The sequence below is a fragment of the Haliaeetus leucocephalus genome, unplaced genomic scaffold, assembly GCF_000737465.1.
Source record: "Haliaeetus leucocephalus isolate CR32 unplaced genomic scaffold, Haliaeetus_leucocephalus-4.0 Scaffold162, whole genome shotgun sequence".
NCBI classification, from domain to species: domain Eukaryota; kingdom Metazoa; phylum Chordata; class Aves; order Accipitriformes; family Accipitridae; genus Haliaeetus; species Haliaeetus leucocephalus.
The window spans coordinates 1,492,148-1,513,110 of NW_010972598.1; the positions used below are offsets into that span (position 1 = coordinate 1,492,148).

The 20,963-nt window shown below is 36.5% G+C and overlaps 1 protein-coding gene across 1 annotated transcript in view; it reads right to left on the reverse strand.

The window, feature by feature from the left end:
* SDCCAG8 (serologically defined colon cancer antigen 8) overlaps positions 1-20,963 on the reverse strand; it is a 111,152-nt gene that overhangs the window by 33,105 nt on the left and 57,084 nt on the right. Inside the window, exons 14-16 of the mRNA XM_010562599.1 lie at positions 13,429-13,556; positions 11,206-11,314; positions 4,367-4,498 (exon numbers count right to left, since the gene is read on the reverse strand). Coding sequence (XP_010560901.1) covers positions 4,367-4,498; positions 11,206-11,314; positions 13,429-13,556 — 369 coding nt within the window. The remainder of the gene's footprint in view (positions 1-4,366; positions 4,499-11,205; positions 11,315-13,428; positions 13,557-20,963) is intronic.

The following is a 20,963-nucleotide window of genomic DNA, read 5'->3' on the forward strand; positions in this document are numbered from 1 at the left end:
CATGTAATGCTGTCACCCCCAAAAAGCTACCACAACAAAAAGCCCCATACAAATTTGCACAAAATTTATTATTATTGTTAATGTTACACAGATTCGACAGTGATCACACACATTACAGCAAAAATAACAGTAATACCAACTCTAATCACCAAAACTGAAGTTTTAGAGAAAACTCATAGCCCCAGATGCCATATACTGAACTTAGTTTGGAAAAAACTCATTAGAGGATTCTAAATTTATGTTTTATTAAAAAAATTTCAAAAGAGCCTCATACAAACTACTGTCCATATGCTTTTTTTTTTTTGCTGCTTGATAAAAAGTAAAGGCATGGCTGGCATCTTGAAAAAAGGAAAGCAATTGCCTAGGATTTTCTTCTCCTACTTGAAGACACCACTTCATATTTGCTGTATTCCCACACGTCATCTGGGTTTTAACAGAAAACGTACATAGAAAAGAGCTAACTATACCAAATTAAATGCTTCCCATTTTAGACACTGGCTGTCCACAGAATAAATTCTCTAAACAGATGACTTACAATCAAATGCTTGCTTTATGACAAGAAGAATAGATGCAGAAAAGCAAAGCTGTAATTGAACCTTGTACCTACAAGAGCTGTACAAGAGCTAAGTTCAGTGAAAGCTTAAATAGCCTGATGAAATCCTGACCCGTGGCAGCTTGGGAAAATACTACTTATTCATAAATATGTTCCATCAATAATAGATCTAGGCAGATTGTCTTTTTCTTCTTGTTCCCCAAATCGGAAGAGAATAGAGCTTGTGAGAAAGTGAATCTGCATTTACAGAACTGGTCTAACTACAGAGGTGAAAACGCATGCCTTGGAATTCAGTTTGAAAACAGATAAAGGAGAGGATGAACCAACATTATGTGTACAGTTACCCAATTAATTTGATTTTGGATCTCCCTTCCTCTGGAATCTATTTATTTTTTGTGGAGTGGAGCACAGAAGGTAAACAGAAAGGCAGTGCAACCTTTTATTTTTGCTACATATTCTTTTTATTCTTGGCTAGTTTCCTATCTTTATAGCTGCTTTATAAGAAATTCTGTACCTGCTAATTTCTACTACGAATACGTATCTACAGAATGGGAATTTGAAGAATGTAGTAATAAAATTTGCTTTGAGGTTGAAAATTTATACCAATGTGCTCTTTGCCACATAACAGACAAGAATTTATTTCTCCAAGATTCAGATCCATAAAGTCACACATGCTGACCAGCTCACTTCAAGTGGCACATCAGTGACCCTATGTCACTAATTAATACTTTTGAGATAATCTACTTAGCTAAACAAATCACTGTCTAGAATGAAAAGTACACAGCTGCAAAAATTATCAAACCAATAACTAATGTAAAAAAAAATCATACATGTTTCTGAAGCAAAGATCCAGTGTTGGTAGATTAAGAACATTAAATAAACATCTCTTCATAAGCTCCACTGCAGTTTTAATGTGTCACCCTAGCCCTGCAAACCACACATCTTTCAATTCAAGTTTGCCCCAACAGCATGCATCAACTGTATCATTTAAGACAGACATCTACTTAATGCCGTATTTCACTGAGCAAAAACACACTGAAAGGGATGGATATTTGCATTACATTGAAAAGGCTGATTCAAAATCATCTTTAATGACTGCCATTTAAAGTAATCTCTTTCTTTAAAACCTGCTTTTATAATTTTGGACTATATTTATTTGCAGCACATATTCAGACATTAAGATAGGAATGGTAGAAAAAGAGTTATCTTGTTCACTTTCAGGAATGCAACTATCACAATCGCCAAAACATTGTTGCTCCAAAAGAAATTCTGACTGATCAGTTAGAACTTGCTCCTTCCACAAAATAGTTATATCAGGGCCTGTCATATTCTCCTAGGAGAACACAAGTAGTGACAGAGATTTCTTGTTAAACAAATACCACAATTCCTTATTATTCAAATGCAAATGCTAGGTCCCAAGTTAAGTCAAAATCATTTTGATACAGGAAACTTTCTAAAGAGAGCCAGAATAACAACAGCTAGAAAACTAGGTAGGAACCCACTTGACAGGATTGTGTTGCAAAAAGACGAGTGCTATTTGTAGCTGCATACAAAGGGGAAACATACTGTGTTAAGAAGTAATCATCTTTAATATTATCATGCTGTGATTATTAGTATCTGAGTAATGGATGAAAATCTGAAGCAAAACACATTATTATTATTGTTATTTGTTCTTCTGCCTTTACTAAATAGTGTAGTCAGATCTCTCTTTTTGAAATCTGAAGAGAAAAATCACTACTTTTATTTGGTGGAAGTCCTTCAACACAAATGTTGAGGGACTGGGAGATTTATTTGTTGTAGTAGTTATACTTGCTGCTTTTCTTCACCTAGATCTGAATACTTCATAGTTAATTTATAGCATTTGGGAACTGATACTGAAAATCTATTACAGTTTTCACATGGAAACTAGAATTAGATTACACTGAATTTTTGAAGCAGTTTATTATATCAGCCTTGTCACTTATTACCTGGATTTTAAACGAATGTACTGCAAGATCACAATTAAAAATATGTTAAAAGATTCTCCTCTTAAAATGCTGGTAAAGTATACTGTTCTTGATTCAAATACCTGATAATCTCTGCCATATTTACATATTCTAAAATATTAAATAAGACAAATGCTATCACTGTCCTGTTTTCTCTCCTTGTTGTCAGCAAAACAGCAGCAGAAGGTAAGGCACTGCCTGCAGCATGACCACTCTGCTTTCAAACCACTCAAACCACTTTTCTGTTCTGGATTAATGCTTTCAATCTTTTCTAGTGTATAATCATTGCTGCTGCAGCAGAGAATGAGCAACATTTTCCAGTAGATCTATTTTATTTGATTCTGACAGAGGAAAGGTCATCCTAAAAACTTACGAAGCAGTCTTAAATTCAGCTAGATACTAATAATGCTACAGAAGAACATCTAGGAGGAAAAAAAAAAAAAGATTTAATTTTTTTCTTCCTCCTGAAAGTAACCCTGAGCCCTCAGTGCATGTCCCCCATATGCTGAGAATCCACAAGTAAAGAAACCAAAAGGAAGGTGAGATAAACAGAAAGATTATGTGGTCACATAGATTAGGGACACAGTTGTAGCATTTTAAATTTCTTTGTTCTTTGAGCTATAAAAGATGATAACAATCCTGGGTTACAGAAGAACAGGATGAGGTACAGACAGAAATCTGAAAAGGAAGAGGAAAGAAGGGGGTCTGGACGACTGAAAAGAATGCATGGAGAGCTTGCAAGAAACAAGCTGATATGGACAGAGGACAAAGAGATGGCAGCAAAAAAAAAATAATTAAAAAAATCAATAGTTGGGGGGGGAGGGGGAGAGAGCATACAAGACTGGCTGCTTCAGTACATGCAAGCTCTGTTCCTATCAGGTGGTCAGTGGTCAAAAAAAACAAACAGAATTTTTCCCAGCCAGGACTATCTAGTCAAAATGAAGTTAAACTTAATTTTGTCTTTCACTACTGACAAGAGATAGCCTGGCCGATTGGGTTTGCCTCTCAGCCATCTCCCTGCTTTATCCTCTACCTCCCCAACCATGCCTAAGCTCTTTCCAGTGCCTGTTACACTGAACACGGACTAGAAAACAGAACAAGAGAGCATAGATGAACTTTCTGGTATAAAAAGAAAAGTCTCCACAGTGATCTTTAAGGACATCTAATCCAAATCACAGCACGAGGTGTTACCAGTCTGGACACTCTGGCCAGAACAGCCAATTGGTATTGGTGGAAGTATTCCATACTAGTCTTGCTGTAGCTGGTCCCAGCTCTTCTTGAGGAAGAGCTGGCTCTCGGAAAAGGCTAGTGGTGCCTGGAAGCTGTTGATAGTTCTCCAGTTACTAAGATCTTCAGTAAGATTTGTTTATGCAAGTTAAATATTACTGAGAAAGCTAAGATGGTAAAACAAAAAAATACATCTATTACATGGCATAATGGAATCCACATCTGTACCCTACATTCATATTACTCAGTAACCTCCACTATCCCTCCTCCCCACATGCCCCCCCTTTTTTTTTTAATATGATAAGACAATCCATCCAAGTTAGAGCAGAGAACAGCCGAAGCAGCCCACACACATATGTACTAGGCTGAAATTCTTTGGAAGACTATGTTGTTCAAGCTTTCCTTTTATTTATCCAAAATGGCACAAGCAAAAGATGTTATAAAAAAAACTTGACAGAACGCTTGGGGAGGGAGAAGGGGTGGTCATTTTCATAAGGAAAGAATATTACTTTCAAACAACCTAGTGTCATTTTTATATTTACACAACACAACAGGTACAGCAGAGCATACCACATACTGACAGATTAACAGGACCTCCTACCTCGACTTCATCCTCTCATGCATTCTCCCATGCTGGATACATTGTTGGTCCAATTCATCATTCCGTTTCTGCATCTTCTCCAATCTGCCATGAAGATACTCTTTTTCCTGACTAAGCTGGTTGACTTCAGATCTACAGAAGTAAAACACAGTGATGATGGATGTTGTCAGATTTCATCCTGCAGCGTGCCATCAATATGTGGCTTCAGCATTTATAAAATTTCATACATGTATATGTAATGCATAAACAGGCTATTACTAGAACTTACAGAAACAAAACACTGTTTCAAATAATCTTAAAACAAAAGAACATGATGCTGGAGGGTATCTGGTAAATATGCCAATGGCAATCACTCAGTCATAGGTTGGCTATGCTAATTTCTGCATAATTTAAACAGGCATGTCTTTTGGCATTATGCATTGATGTTAAATAAGATCAATAAATGTAAATTCATACTTGTTAAGCAAGAATTTGGCCAGCATTTTGAAAACACACTTCAAGTTCGTTATTAGTAAAAGCTAACATCTAGTTTAAAAAATGGCTACTAAAAACTTGTTCAACCCTTACTGCACTGTACAGGTTGAACTCTCAATAGTGGTACTGTTTTAGAAACTTTATTAACCTAATATGCCCAAAATACCATTACACAGATTAAAAAAACCAAACCCCACATTAAGAGGAAAATAAATAAAACCTTAAGAAACAAGGGACAAATCATACAGGCGCACCCTAATCCACATAAAACTCGGCACAGCCTTTAAGAAAATTAGTCACTTCTAGCAATTCTTATTCTTCACGGGTGAGCAGAGACACCAGATCCATGAATGACCTGGGACTGCTACTTGCTACATCTCTAACCATCAGCCCATGGAGAAACAGGCATGAGCTGTTTCTTAATATCAGGAAAAGATCTCAGATTAAATTGTGATAAAATATACATTATGCACTTGTACGGTTTAACTCTTTGGAAAAGGTTAATGAGAACATGTCAGAATCTGCTATACCATCAGAAAGTAAGAATCAAAAGCAAGCAAATTTGTTTTATGGCATCTGCCACTCCAGATCTTGAGGTTAAAAAGCTTCAGATATATCTTTAAATCATAAACTTAAATATGCTGCAGTTAGAGCAGAAAGATACTTTACCTTCCTGGCTGTTACAGAATGCAACAACAACTGACATTCTGAAAAATACAACAAAGTGCAGGGGGGAAGGAATACTCCTCCCTCAAAAACATGTTGTTACACTGACAAGTCAAATCTGGAAATGACAACATAATCTTTTCATGTTTAAATAGAGAACAATACATGATATCATCTGTGAATCTGAAAGAACTTAGCAAGGGAAACTTTGGAAGATGACTGTATGTAATTGAATTTAGATAGAGAGTTACAGCTCTATTAAGGAGCATCACTGACAAATACATCAGAATCATGCTGATGTATTTGTACATCAGACTTAAATGCACAAGAGTTTCCTGGACGGGTACATAACAGTGGGCAGGATGTTATAGGAAAGAACTGAAGTCGAATTTTTACACTGATCATTTAACAGATATATTAGTAACTTAAAGGTCAGCATTAACAATGCATTATCAGTTGGACCAATTGTTATCACACAGTATGAATACAATCTGTATTTGATACTGATACTGTAAGAAAGAAAATCAGTGGATAAAAGCCAAGGTCCACTGCAGAGCAGCTCAACAGAGACCTGACGTAATGAAGCCCAACCAAGCGGTAACAGGGACTAAACTCAGACTGCATTCCTTTTTTGCCAGCTAAATGCGACAACAGCATTTGCCATGTGGGAATACTGTAAATGATCATGTTTGTAGAGTTTCCCAACTGGTGGATCCTGCTTCTTTTTCTGTATTTATATGTGGCTGTCTCATTCACAGAAACAGCAGAAGCAACTTTCAAGGTGATAAAAACCTCAAAGTTTTAGAAGGCCTTATTCATCTCCAGCACATCTGAAGGTGCCTGAAGTCTTTCTGGAAAGATCAAGGCACTCAAATCAACCAAAACCAAAATGCTACTATAAATGACAATTAATGAAATGAAAGTACCGAATTCATTGAAAACATGAGTAGCATGATCTCTAATCTCTAAAATACAGCTCTAAATGCCTGATGCTTTGAACCATGTTACTTGTGTTTTCTTCTCCTAAAACATCTTTTGTAATTACAGTTGAACTCAACAACAAAAAAATACATCCTAGCTAAAATATTATTTACACAATGTCTCTTCCAAGTAAATACCCAAGAGTCTGTCCACCCAGATTCAAGTATTTCATTACACTGAAATTTTGGAAGGCAGTACACAAGAAGGGCAGAATGCCTATTAAGGACAATGTTTAAAGGTTCACGTGTGTCAGCATTAGAGAGAACACAGGTCCCAATACAAGACTGTATACCAAGAGTCTTCATTATCACCTGATAAAGATTCCCTCTGCATCTTTAAATACACCACTCATCCACCTCAGTTTCCAAAGATTAAGATAGAACAGTTAATTCTATGTGGTATTGAAATAACTTCAAAATTGTTAGGTTAAAAAACCCTACAAAACCAACCATAATTGTAATAAGCCTGAACAACCGTACCGAACGTGATAGCACATCTATACTAGGAGTAGCAACTCCACCCAGCCAGGGGCAGGGCTGGGTCTGCGTAAATGTTTGAGTCACCCTGCTCCCAAGCTGTCACAGCAGGATGGGAGAGAGAGGTGCCAAAGTACACAGTCCTGAGCTTCAGGGACAGCCCACACGTAATGCCAGGGACAGAGGTAAATTAGAAAAATCTATGCACTAAGCACTATGTCTGATGGATCCAGAACAGCTAAAGGACATGCTGATGTTGTTCCACAAGAGCTACTCTGGATCCAACAGACCAAGTAGTAAGCCATGATGGACTTAGAAGAAACTGAAGTGTGCAGACATTTGGAGGGCTGCCGTCTGAGCTGAACTCTGCATGGAGTTGTACTTCTGCAGGCTCAGGCTGGCCCCACAAGTCATACAGTCATGTTGATGTATCTGTATGTGCTTCTGAGATCTGATAGACTCACGAGACCTGTATGAAATCAATATTATTTTGAAACTGCACAGAGGAAAGCTACAGTGTCACATGAAAATGAAAATGTAAAATGCATGCTTGTTAAGTAGATGGGTAATAGATTTTGCCCAACCGCATTTACTTGTCACTATATTAAAAATCATTGATGATGACTGGGGGGAAGACAGGGACAACTAAAAAACGCTCTATACTTCTGGATCCATTCGACTACCAAGAAAGCCTCAACTTCTGCTTAAAAACAAATTTAAGTTTTTATCTACCATCCTTGCTGGAAGAGTCTTGGATAAAAAAACAGGTTCCTCCAAAACTTTCAAATACTGGAGGCAAAGAACCAGCAAATGTTAAATAGTCACAATTCAAAGTCAGTCTTAGGATATTTTTAGGATGAGCTGATTTTTGAAGCCTAAGGTAGCAATGCTGCCTTTACTCCTCTGAAGTACCTTTTGCATTGCAGCGCTTTTTAAGCACTGTCTTTTCCTACTCTTAAAACCAATTGTTTACTTGTACAGCAATTAAATACACGCTCTAAAATATTTTCTGCTGACACAGTATTGTTGCATATAATTTTAATGACTGAGCCTTCAGACAGACTGTTTCACATCTTCATACGGCTACCTTCACACTCCTGGTATTGAGTGCAATGACTGCAGTCAACCAAACATGCAGAAAAATAGTTCAGCCGGGTGTGCGTTCTTTACTTCAATTAAACTCACACAGTTGGATGCCTACCGTTGCCAAACCAGTAATATAATTTATACATTATAGTCCAAACAGTAAAACTACACTAAAAGTCATTTAACAATATTTATAACACCATAAAATACAGTGTTAAAATATATGAACTGCAATATGTACCAAAATTATAAAATTTGTTTCTCATCATCAGTGATTAAAACCAGGATCATTGCTCTAGCTTCAATACTCACAACCCTGGTGACAGATTAGAATTCAAATCTTAATGATCAATTTACAATTAACAAGATAGAAGTGAAACAAATTAAACCAACCATTATATATAATGAGACCCAATGGACTCCCATTGTTCCCCTTAATTACAAAACGCAAATCACAAATACACAGTGGGTAGTGTTAAGCATTAATCTACAACCTAGAAACTCAGACAGTGACAATCAGAGAAAAAAAAAAAAAAGAACAAAATAACAGAGAAGAAATCAACAAAGGACTATATTTTTAAACATGCCTATGCATACAAAAACCTTCACAGACACTATCTTCTTTCTGCACAGCTTGAGGGGTTTATAATTTGTCTGACATTGTCTTTCTGAAGCTTTTCTAATCCTGTGTAGGGGCTAGCTCACAAAAATGGTTCTAGCTTACATATAAACAAGAAAACTTCAGTTTAGATTTCTCAGAAAACCTGTATTAAATATAAAAATATACGTGCAATTCAGAGGCGTCCCACTAAAATTGTGCGAATATGTAGCTGTCAGATAAATTTGAAATGCCTCTTACTACAAACGGGACCTTTACTTCCTATCAAAACACCAAAATTTTATATAAACTTATTCTTGCATCTGTTATTAAAAAAGCTGGAATGTTTTACCAATTAAATAATGGTACTGCGAGTATACAGTTATTAACCCCATGGAAATTAAGGCACAAAGATTCTAGAAGCATAGCAAGAAAATACACATCCAGGTCCAAAATTAAGTTTATGATAAGGCCAAAACCATGGAAAAAATGGAAAATGTCTTTTCTATGCAAATCGGGCACACTGCTGCTTCAGGATCTGCTTTTATTAATGTACATGAGAACTAAGTTATAAAATCTTCCAAAAATAATTACTTTTTTTCAGAAGACAAAGCTACAGCATTCTGTCCCAGAATTGTGGTTTTACACTATATTCGGTGACAATGAGCATGAAGATTGCCTTTTGGAGAGATGCTGGTGAAAGATATATACTGATCACGCATTTGAAACCTTGCCAAAGTCATTTTTTGCATCTGATCTCCTGATCACATCACTTTTTGAAGCCATCTATCAGTTTACCATTTTCCACCATCTCCAGTTCCACCTTTTTATTTTCACAGACTTTCTTGGTCCCTACCTACTTCTCCTTTCTTGTTACTGACTGCAACAGCTCCTAGTCCAATGAAAGCAAGCTCAAGCTATTTTAGGGCAACTTCTCAGAACTGCTTTCATACATTCTTCTATACTGTTTCTTGTGCAAAATATACCACTTTCTGGAGATCCAAGAGGGCTCCTTTTCCCTTTTGCAGGTTCTTGACATAGTCAGCTAATGCTGCTAGGTGGAGAAACACTTGGCAATCTCTGGTATTTATTTTCAGAGAATAATGTGTTTTCACAGTATGTTTTCTGTCTTTCCTTCATCCTTTTACAGTTACTAGTCTGTGACTGTGAGCTCTAGCAACAAAGTCTGTGTGCATTTTTATTGCTGGAATAATAATATGATTTGAATCTATTTAGATTTTGTATTACTTCAGCAGAGAAGCTCTGCTTTTTCAGAAGAAAAATTCTGTTTGTTTCTCTCTCAAGTACCCATCAGAACACTTGCAAGGGAAGATCGCTTACATTTCCCTAAGTTTCTCATTTCTTCCCCAAACACTCTGGATGGGATTCATCTCCCCACTTCAGCCACTTAACAGCTAGTCAACACTTTATATTCAGTGGAAAGTAGGATGGGCAGTGGAGGCAGTACCTGTGGGAAGCATCATATTTTTTTTATATATATATGTCTGTCATCTGCTTATATCATTTCCCTTTGACCACTCCTGGAAACAGGATACTGGGATAAATGAGCTCTCTCCCTAAGTGAGTGTTGCCCCTGTTATGTTACCTCAACAGGATGATTAAATCTGCCCAGCAGAAGAATCCTATCCTGAAAACCAATTTTATCTTTGCTGAGTGTTTTCCTTACTTCACATAAACTATGAGAGATGAATTCTACCCTTAATTACCAAATTCACTTTGCATGATATTTACAGAAGTTGCAGAATGCCAACTCACCACTTAAGTCCTGTTTACTACTCTGAATATGAACCCTGCAGAAAGTCTCAACAGAGACTATTTTCACACTTAAAAATGTAAAATCAAATGATTTACTGTTATAGACCTACAAAATTAAGAATTTCTTTTTTTTTTTTTTAATGATAGCCCTGTCCTATAGAACTTTTAAATAGATACCTTCATACTTCTGTATTTATTTAAACCAGTTATTGCTTCCAGGTTTTGTTCTGTTCCTGAGTTTTTAATGGATTTGTATTTAGACCTGCTATTGATTTTAAAAAGAGCACCACATAACAAGTGGCGTCAGAATCAGAGCTTCAATGACAAGCAATTTTGATGACAATTTCAGAGATAATTATTCAGTGTGTAGTCTTGTGAATGAAGCTTTAAGTAAATAATTAAACCAACAGACTACAGTTTTGAGAACTTTAAATATTTAGTATTTTTCATATAATTTCAGATAAACTTAAATTGTAGCTCTGTTAACAATTTTCCACTCTTCCTATTTAGAATATGAACATCAGGAAGAAAAGAGTATGCAATTTTTACATTGGAATTGTTTAAGAAATTTGAAGTAATAGCCAGAAACATAATCTGAAAAGCAGAAAATTAGAATTACCCTGGATAAAAATCCATCCATGTTTCTTAAGTGGCATATATTATATTGAGATGATGTGTAATACCTGGGACAAGATGAATAATAATCAATATTAAAATACAAATAAAAAATAAGGAAGCATGTCCTAATAATAAAAGGGACATGATAAGAAAAATATACTAACCTGTATTTTTCTGCCATTTGTTCCAACTTCCTTGCCAATATACAACATTCTTCCTTTAATTTTGCTATGAATGTATTCTGGGAGGTCAGCAAGGAATCCAGTTCATTCACTAGAAATTACAAAATTAAAAAACTAGAAATTTATTTTACATGATGTAAATTTATAGGTAATTTAGAAACAATTTTATATATTCTTAATTACTTTCCTCTAGATTTTTCTGGTTTTGGTATTTTTTTTAAACTTCAGCTATTTGGACATGGAATTATGACATCATAATTCACCAAAAAAAGGCTCTATGTCAGAATAAGCTAACCTAAAGTGTTTAAGCGATGTTGCCATTGAATCAGGTCTTGTATGAAAAGAATCACCATAAAGACTACATATCTAATCTGGTGGTTTTCCTTTTCAGCTGGAAGTTCATTGACATTTCTGAGAGGAGTAAAATTGGCAAGCCATGCCTTAGCAGCCTTTTGCTTGCTCAACTGGTGCAGAGGATACACTGGCAACCCAAACACTCACACTGTAGACTCATTTCATTCTCTCCTTAAAAAAGCAGTTCTTTTATTTACTGGGTCCTGAAATTACTATGATTAATGTATTTTTTTTTCTCTTTAATGATAAGATATAGACTTATTGTCCAGTGACAGTTGCAGTGTAACCATTTTATAAATTAATTTTCAGCTACTATCAGTTTGGGCTGCACCAAAACTTGTGACCTAGAAATCAAGCATCTTTATTCTTTCAAAAGGAAGATATTGCAAAATGATGTTTCTTGATTTCTGCTTTTAAAATTGGAGAAAGAGAGACCACTGTTACCCAAATCCATTGTATGTGCGTAGGGTCATAATACACAAGGGTTTCTTTATGTACATTATAAATGACTATCATTTTCAACTCCTAATCCTACTACAGATATATAAAAACAAACTTAGCCGTAATTTTTCATTTTTGTATACTGGGACAATTTACGCACTAGGAGGGTAAATTACACATCTCTTGTGCAAAATTCCACTTAGTCATATACAGATGTGCTGACTAGAGTAGGGAAAAATGATTCTGAGAGCTTCTTTTCTTTTCCTACTGTGTAGACAGCAGCCATAACATAGCTGTTTGCATTCCCTGAACACATGGAAAGGTCCTCTAGTACTGTGATAATGCGGCAAAAAAGGCAGAAAATCAGATGGCAGATGTAAATGTGCCTGCTACCTCAGGTATTATCTGACACTGCTTAAGATTAATACATGCTACATTGCTTTTCTAAAGGTATTGCAGGACTGGTGGGTAAAAATGGTATTTATTAAACATGAATATACCATGTTCCATAGGAGCTGAAGCTCCTCCTCCTTTCTATGGTCTGCTGTTAGAGATTTCCTCTCTAAAAATTTCTTTTCTTGTTTATAATATGCACCTGTATTAATGTTGTTGGCATAGTACTTCACAATAACAAAAGGGTTTTTTTGTTTGTTTGGAAAACCCATTTTACTTCCAGATTAAAGGTTAGAAGTTATTGATCAGCTAAGTCAATGCAATGAAGTCTCCTATTATGAAAACCTGAAGTATTGAAGGGATTAAACATCTTTCTTCTAGATTGAGGGTGTGTGGGGGGGCACATGGTAATGCTAAAAATGTTTGAGGCTGCAAAGATTAAATAAAGGAACATATCAATTTGGAGCCAGTGAATTACATCCAGCTGCGACAGTGAATTAAGAACCGATTAATGGCTAAAGCTTTTCTCCAGTTTGGATGCCGAAGCAAACTCATTAAGCTTTTAGAGTAGCTATAATGTGTGTACTGTGGGAACTGTTCAATGCTATTCAGGAGACTTTAACTGTAAGCTCAGAGCATTTCCCGCAGAGCTTCTGATGCTATTTTCTTTATATAACATGTGTGCCTGAAAATCCAGCCAAAAACAAGCCCTTTGTTTTTCTACTTTGTTGTGGTCTCTCTCAGCTTTACGTTTCTTGAACACAGGTAAATAAACTCATAATCCAGATGGTGCAACAGATGTGAGAGCAGCACTCTGAAATCAACAGACAGTGGGCAATACTTTCCATTTTCTCTTTTAAACGCTAACTAATATGTAATTCGGAATCTCCGGTGTAGTTAGCATCTGCTCCCTTCGGCCAGCCAAAGGTTACAGGTGTTCCTGATGTCATTTCACAGTAAGGCGTGGGCCTGGCTTGTGAGTGAGTGCCCAGGCTCTAATCTTTCCCTACCACCTACCAGTTTTCTCATGCTGGGCCTCCATTTGCTGCATCTTCTGTGTCAGCTCCTGCTCTCTTTGCTGGGCCTGAAGGGCTCGGGCCTTTGCTTCATTGCTAATGCTGTACTGAATGCTCTCTTTCTCCAATCTATAAAAAAAAACAAATAGCAAATAAAGAAAAATAAAAATCATATACTGAAGATGATAAATTAAAAAGGCAAAGCAGAACATTCAATTAATCATAACAACAACAACAAAAAAATCTGGCCAAGCTTTTCACATTAAACATTCCCCTCCCACTTCAGGTTATACGAACTGACCTTTCTCTTACAATGTCAAACATTCTCCAGTGACTAGTAGAGAATGGATAAAAAATACGATCTATTTCCTGAGCGAAAATTAGCCTTTCAGACAAAAATACGATTTTATTTTTACAAATTTTAAACACGACTTCTTTTTCATAAGGAAGTTCCCAAACATCCACTTTGCATTGAACGGACTATTTGCATTTTCTTTTAAATGCTATTTATTTAATTTTGCAATGAAGCTTAGGGACCTGACCCTGAGATGGACTGGTTCCCAGTGAACCAGCAGGAGATAAGTCAATGGGAGCGATTGCCATAGTGCTCATAATACAACTACTCTGAAAGCTTAATGAGTTTTCTTAAGCAACCAAACAAGTTTTAACTATTAATTTATGTAAATAGGAGACGAATGCATCCATTACAATAGAGAAGACTGTTAGCACCACGCAGGCCCAGCCCCTTGTGGTTCTGCTCACTGGGGGGGGTTGTACGGGAAGGTCTAAAGCCCAGTACTATTACTGAAGTACGCAGGCAAGAGAGCAATTTACTTGACCAGATATGCAAGATGGGGCAATGTACTCCTGAGGCAAAACAAATGCTAGACTACCACACTCCATTGAAGCATTTTATTTAAAGCAAGCCAAGCAAAAACAGCATGGAAAATAAAAACCCGAAAAGATATATGCATATAAATTAGAAAAGGTCCTAAACCGCAAATTCATATCTAGACTTTCCCAAAGATCGTGAATATTTATCTGGTGCACACTAGGATCCAGATTCAAAATCTCAGTGAGTTCATGTATACAAGGATTGATTTCTAGATTTCAAAATGACATATATGCACACATTTTTCTACTGAAACTACATTTAATAGCTTGGGATAGGTTTCAATAAAGTCTTATAAACGTGTTGTTTTATTCTACAGACAATACCTATTTCGGGGGATTACAAAATGGAACACGGGCATAGATCATGTAAGGATAAAGCCACATCTCATGTGGTTGCTGCACTTAACCTTTGGATTGGTGCCTAATAACCCATCCGAGATATTGCAATATCTCAGCATGACACACACAATGTTAAATCTTCTCTCTTAAATTTACCCCAAAGCAATACAAATGGTGGGTCACATTACACTAATTCCTGGTCCTGATGTTGCAAGCCCTACCTTAGGCAAAACTCCCTTTGAAATCACAGGCAGTTTCTTCTGAGGTAAGACTGAGAATGATTTGACACAGAGAATACATTTAGATAGCAAGAATATTACAGCGTTAAGGAAACAAAGCACATTTTTCAAGCAAATATCATACACTGAACTGCACTTTATCACATCATTCTCAGAATTACTTTGTAACCATATTGGGGCTATCCTAAGGAGTGATGCTTGCATCATTTCCTAAGTGTAAGCTCCAAATACGGAAAGCATTACTATGAAAAAAATCTTTCCGTATTTGCTGGGAACCAGTTTATTTAAACCCCTTCCCCCCTTCTAAACATCCTTTTACCTTCAGACAGTTGTCATGAGCACTGGACTGCTCAAAAAAACCCACACCAGCACCTAACACATCCCCCAGACATTTTCAGCTAAAGAAAGTGGCAGGAGCAGAGTATTTTATTTAATAGTGTCTTATGTGAGATGGCTGTGTGCAGCTGGGTGCTGTGCTGTCATCTGGCACACAGCTGGCTGGCTAGCATTCTGCTGGGGGTAGCCTTCAGCATGTATCAAGCTGCACAGCTCAAGCTACCAAGGCAAGCCTGTAAAGGTCTATTCCTCATTGCTAGGGTCCCTCCTGTCGAACACATGCTAACAGGCAAGTTAAAAATAAATGGAGAATCTACTGCCACCAGAAACACACTCTTGTTAGGGGACTGATCCAAAAAAGCCATTCACCTGTGCTACTTACTGTATAAAGCAAACTAGGAGGATCTCAGAAACCATGGATGCATGGTGAGTTCCCTGTGGCTGAAGTGTATATGGGGTGGGTGAAAATAGATGAATTTATACAGTGGATAAAAGCTCAACTATAAGACTAGGAAAACACAGGTAAGTCTTATGCGGAAGGGTAGCTGACTAGTCTCAATCTTAACACCTAGAAAATTTTGAGATTGAGACACAACCAGTGCCACATAAAGAACAACAGCTGAGGTGCCTAGAGCTGCTGAGGAACAAAAAAAATTCCTGGAGCCAAAGTTGTCTAAACTAAGAGGCAAGTCTTTCACCCATACCTTGAGCTGACACCTTCCCTGCTCTCTAAGTTCAATCTCTCTGCTCTCCTGCAGAAGAGTTCCCCAACACATTTTACATATACAGAGAAAAAAGGAAAAAAACCCAACCAAACGCACAACAAAAAAAGCCCATGGATAAAACAGGCAGAAGGCGGCGCAAGAGATTTTAGGAACTATCGGTAACATTCCTGCTACAACCAGCAAATATTGCAGTTTTAGAAGGTTTGACACTGGCTGCTTATTTGCAATTACAAAAGCACAGAGACAATGTAAAGCAAAGCAACAACAGCCTAATTTGGGTGACACAGGTAAGATCTGAATCGGAAATGACAGCTAAAGATTAATTGTACCTGAACTTTTTAAAGCATCATCTACAGGTATCAAAAAAGGGGACAGAGTGGTTAACCTGCGGCAGCCTGTTCTCTACTAGAATGCAAACACTGAATCAAAATTGGAGACAGTAGCAAAAATTATAGTTCCTTCTCATAGCATCCATTGTACAACACTAAATAAATGCCTATCTGATAATAATTCTGGATTTGGCCATAACGTTGATCAGTTTTACTAAAGCAGAAGCATTCAACACATGGTGACTTTCATTTTTTGTGGCATAAAGTCAGAAGCAACCATTCAGATGGAGGCAAGCTCAAGCTCTCCTTGAGGCCTGTTCTGAAGCACAAGTTTTCCACAGTGATTTTAGTTCTAAACACCGATTGTTTTGAGCCTGAGTTACGGCTGTCAAGAGCAGCCTTCTTAGTTAACTTGTTCACATATCTCAATGAACCGGATGTCAGTTTGCAATGACTGAAAGCTATGCTTTCTAAATATTCTTGACAAAACAAAAGGCACAGTAAACTGTAGCTTATAGTACAGGAAGAAGAACAAAATTGCCATCACTTGCAAACCTTAAAAAAAATCCTTGATGAAAATGAAGTGAAAATTCACTTTTACCTCAAAGCTAACATAAAATTATGCTGGCTGAATTGGAGCCAACAAATTTAATAAAAAAAACTCCTTTCCCACGACTAACAAATAAAAACTGGATCACAGATCCATTTTCAATAGAAGACTGCTCTCTGCCAAATGGCTTCACAGTAAAGAAAAAGGAAGGATGTAAAGACTAGTGATGTGAAAGTCATATTTGACATAAATAACAGCTCATTGATTTTTGACTGCAAAAGAACAGAACCTAGACTGATAAAACTTTTAATTTCACAACACAATTCAATAGTAGGTATTTCAGCAAGAGTCATTTTGCTTTGGTAACAGTACAAAATGAAAAAATACAGGATGAGTCTCAATGTAGAATTAGGCCTCTGGAGGTTGCCAGTAAGTCTTCTGGCAAAGCAACTATAATGTGAAGCAACCATGCTTCCTATATTGACTATTTGATTTTTCCATGAGATCAACATGTGGCATTTTATAAAAAGCTAATGGATCCATTAGTAAGGACTATGAACTTAATTGGATAAATTAAAATACTCTAGCAATTATCTCAGTTCAGTGGCACACAAGAGGTTATCATAACCTTATTTTTGACATCTTCATTTCTTATTAATTATAGTTAAAAATGTAATTATAAAATATTTTAGGCTTTCATATATACTTACTTTAAACTGGACTTCATAAATTATTAAGGAGTAGCTGGCATTTAGTGTTCCAAATGTTTGAGGTATCTGAACTAACAAGACTGTTGGCCTAAATAATGACCAGTCCTGGAACTCAGCAGCAACACTCATACTTGGGCAACACGAGGACCAGTCGAGCCTAACACTGATGCTTTTACTACATGCCTCAGTGGTCGAGCACAGACCTCTTTCCTAGATAACATGTAGCTAAGTGGGCCAGCAACGTGAACTGCAAGACGAATCACCTCAGAAGAGGAGAAGCATTCAGCTGAGGTCTCCCTCAGCTCTTCCAGAGGAAATGGGCTTTCTCTCCCAGTACTTTTGAAAATCAATGTATAGCACAAGCTTTTCTATACCAAATTGAAAAACAGCTTTGAGAAGGTACCCAAGCACTTAATCCCAGTGTCTTTGACAAAATCTGGCTTGAGGACACTCCAATCAATTAGAACACTTCTGAAAGGAGGACTTGAAAGCCTACCTTTATTATGAACCCTAAAGATTTTAGCCAATAGCTTTGGGCACAAAGGCTCAGCAATGTTTTATGCAGTCTGCTTTGCAAGCTTTCCACAAAAAAGGTCTAGTGGACCATCCATTAGAACCAGTTTTCTGAACCACCTTCTCATAGGTTACTTCATATTATTACTTCAGCTACAAGTGTCAAGGGAAGAATGGAAAATCAGAGTATATCCTTGCTCTTCTTCCAGGCTACAGGAAAAAAAAACCCAAATACAAAAAGCCAAAAAACCACCACACAGCAACATTCACGGGGAAAAAAAAAAAAAGAAGGAAAAAAAAAAAAAGAATAAAACCTGAAACAAGAAGTCACAATACCTACCCTATTCTGTAAGGGGAAATTGGAGAAAAATGTTTCCAGTCTCTTACTTTACTATCAGAAAGTATTAAAATACTGCAATAATAAAGGTCATAAAAGAATCTACATAGAATAAGATCATATGTTGGGTCAGAACACTTCACAAATTTGTTCCCTCTGTCCTCCATATGTATCTTCATAAGTATGTCATACACAGAAGGAAAAGGGCTCATTTTTTTTCAGGTCAGCAGACAAGCCTAAAGGTTGGTCTGCAAATATGAAAAAAAAAAAAATACAACTTACCATGAAGTCATTCTCCCCAGGAATGGTCTTAAATATTAATGGAAAAGTCCTAAAACTGCTTTCAGACCGACCTTTCAATTTAACAGCACTGCAGTATCCTATTCAGCTATTTATAGTGGAGAACATGTTTACAGAGTTTTACCTTATACTATCCAACGTCTTAGTATTTTCAACCATTTAGGTAAGGAAATACAACACAGTAAGACCCCAAATTCTGCAGCTATATAAGTACATGGTGGTTTTAAATGTAGCTATGATTCAAAATTATTAATTCCACACCTTCTAAATTAAGAACTCTAGAGCATGTACCTTGTTCATATGTTTGGAACAACTCAATAATAAGACTCAGGGTCACAAGATTTCTCCCTTTCCCTTAAGTCAGGCTTCTAGGAACCTTTTGTTTAGCATTGACTGTTTTGGTTATCTTCCTTTGTAGGGCCTATGTATTTTCATCTAATAGGTCCTTTTTAATACCTAGGGTTGCTATGACTGAGGACATAGCTGGACAGTGTTTCCTGGTTTCCTCTTATAAAACACTGTAGATTTTTTTAAATAAAAGTTTTGATTTCTTCAGTGCATGTGTAAATCCATTGCAGCATATTTGGACTGGCTGGATTTTACAGCTCTTGGTGCTTTTACAGGGCAGAAGGAGAGGCATGAAATGAATGTTCTTACGTCAAAAAATAAATAAAAAAAGATGCCCACGTGCATGCTTGTGCAAGAATTATGTAGAAATACCTTTTAAATGCATCATGATAAAGTCATTTCTTTAAACCTCTCCAAGGAGCTGAAAAATTGCCCTTCCTGTATCCCATTGTGGGAATTACCCACTGAGTTGCTCTTTATGTCTGTTTCTGGGAGCTGACTGGATGCTGATTCTGGAGCCGGCTGCCAGGTCTTCTCAGTGGAAAGCTCAAGTTTCTGGAAACTGCCCCAGCCAGCACACTGTGTTTGGTGAGCTTCAGTACAATCTACATTTGCATGGTCAAAATTTGCAGAGGCCTAATTATTAATTTAATTGGTAGAACTGGAGGACTGCGTCATTGTTAAGGACGCATGTGGTCCTATTGGTGAGAATTGAGGCAAAAAAAAAATTTAAAAAAAATCTTAGTTTTTGTTTTTACAGTGTAAAGCGCCTAGTTACATTAGTTGAGAGATACAGAGTTTCCTAAAATAATAAAATGTCAGAGTTTTTTTCTCTTAACCATGTGAAGCAGAAGCTACCACAAGCAATTAGAAAAGCTATGTAGAGGTCAAGGGTTCAAAAGTGGTAAAAAATTAAGCTGTCAAATTGACTGAACTCTTTAAATATGGATCTGGAAAGTTAGAAGATGCTACAGAAATAACTTTAAAGTAGAAATACCTTTAAAGTATGTTAAGACTATAATTACTACTACTTTGTCAAGACTACAATTATTTGACAAATTAGCTTAAAACTATTTTCCCCACAATGCAAATAATTACCCAACTGTATACCCACTCCCAGAATCCAAATAATTTCAACTTGTTGTACTACATTCTATTTTTTTCTGAGAATTTCAATTTTGCTGAAATGGAGATCAGTGCATCTGATTTTCTTGTTCCTATTGAAAATTTTTTCCAGCTTTCTCTATTTAGAATGCGGCTACACCATTGGAACCACTTTTTTATATATATATATATTTGCACTTTATATACTATTAGGAGCTCTACAGAAACAATACAACACTAAGTCTAAAACTTCCACTTTGCCCTTTATACCCTACCTGAGGCATCAGAAATTATTATACATTAATGGCTGCGCATGAAAAAGTTTCCTACTCTATTTTTGAGTACTTGCTGTACTTGAAAACCACTACAAAATTACCACTAACTGGAGATATTGATGGGCATGAGAAAGACCAAAAGTTGTAAGGGCACAGGAACTGAGACACACAGAGTGTTACTCATATGAAAGTTTATACGACTGAAAGAAGCTTCAGTATAGTTAACTTGAGTATATACATAACTGGTGGTATATTCCATCTCTACTTTTATCTACTAGGTCTTTTAACAAAATGAAAGGATTGGGTTTCCTACTCTAAATTCAGTATAAAAGAAAGAATTTGCAAACACCTCACCGATAAGATGGTTTTATTCTTTTGGTGTTATGCCTTCAAGATACATACAGAAAACTACCAGTTCCTCAATGTAGACAATAACTACTTTTCAATCTCGATAGTTCTCTGTATACCAAGTCACAGCTAAATATTATCACTAACTGACCTCTATTTAATTGTTAGAGAAGAAAAAAAGTGTCTCTA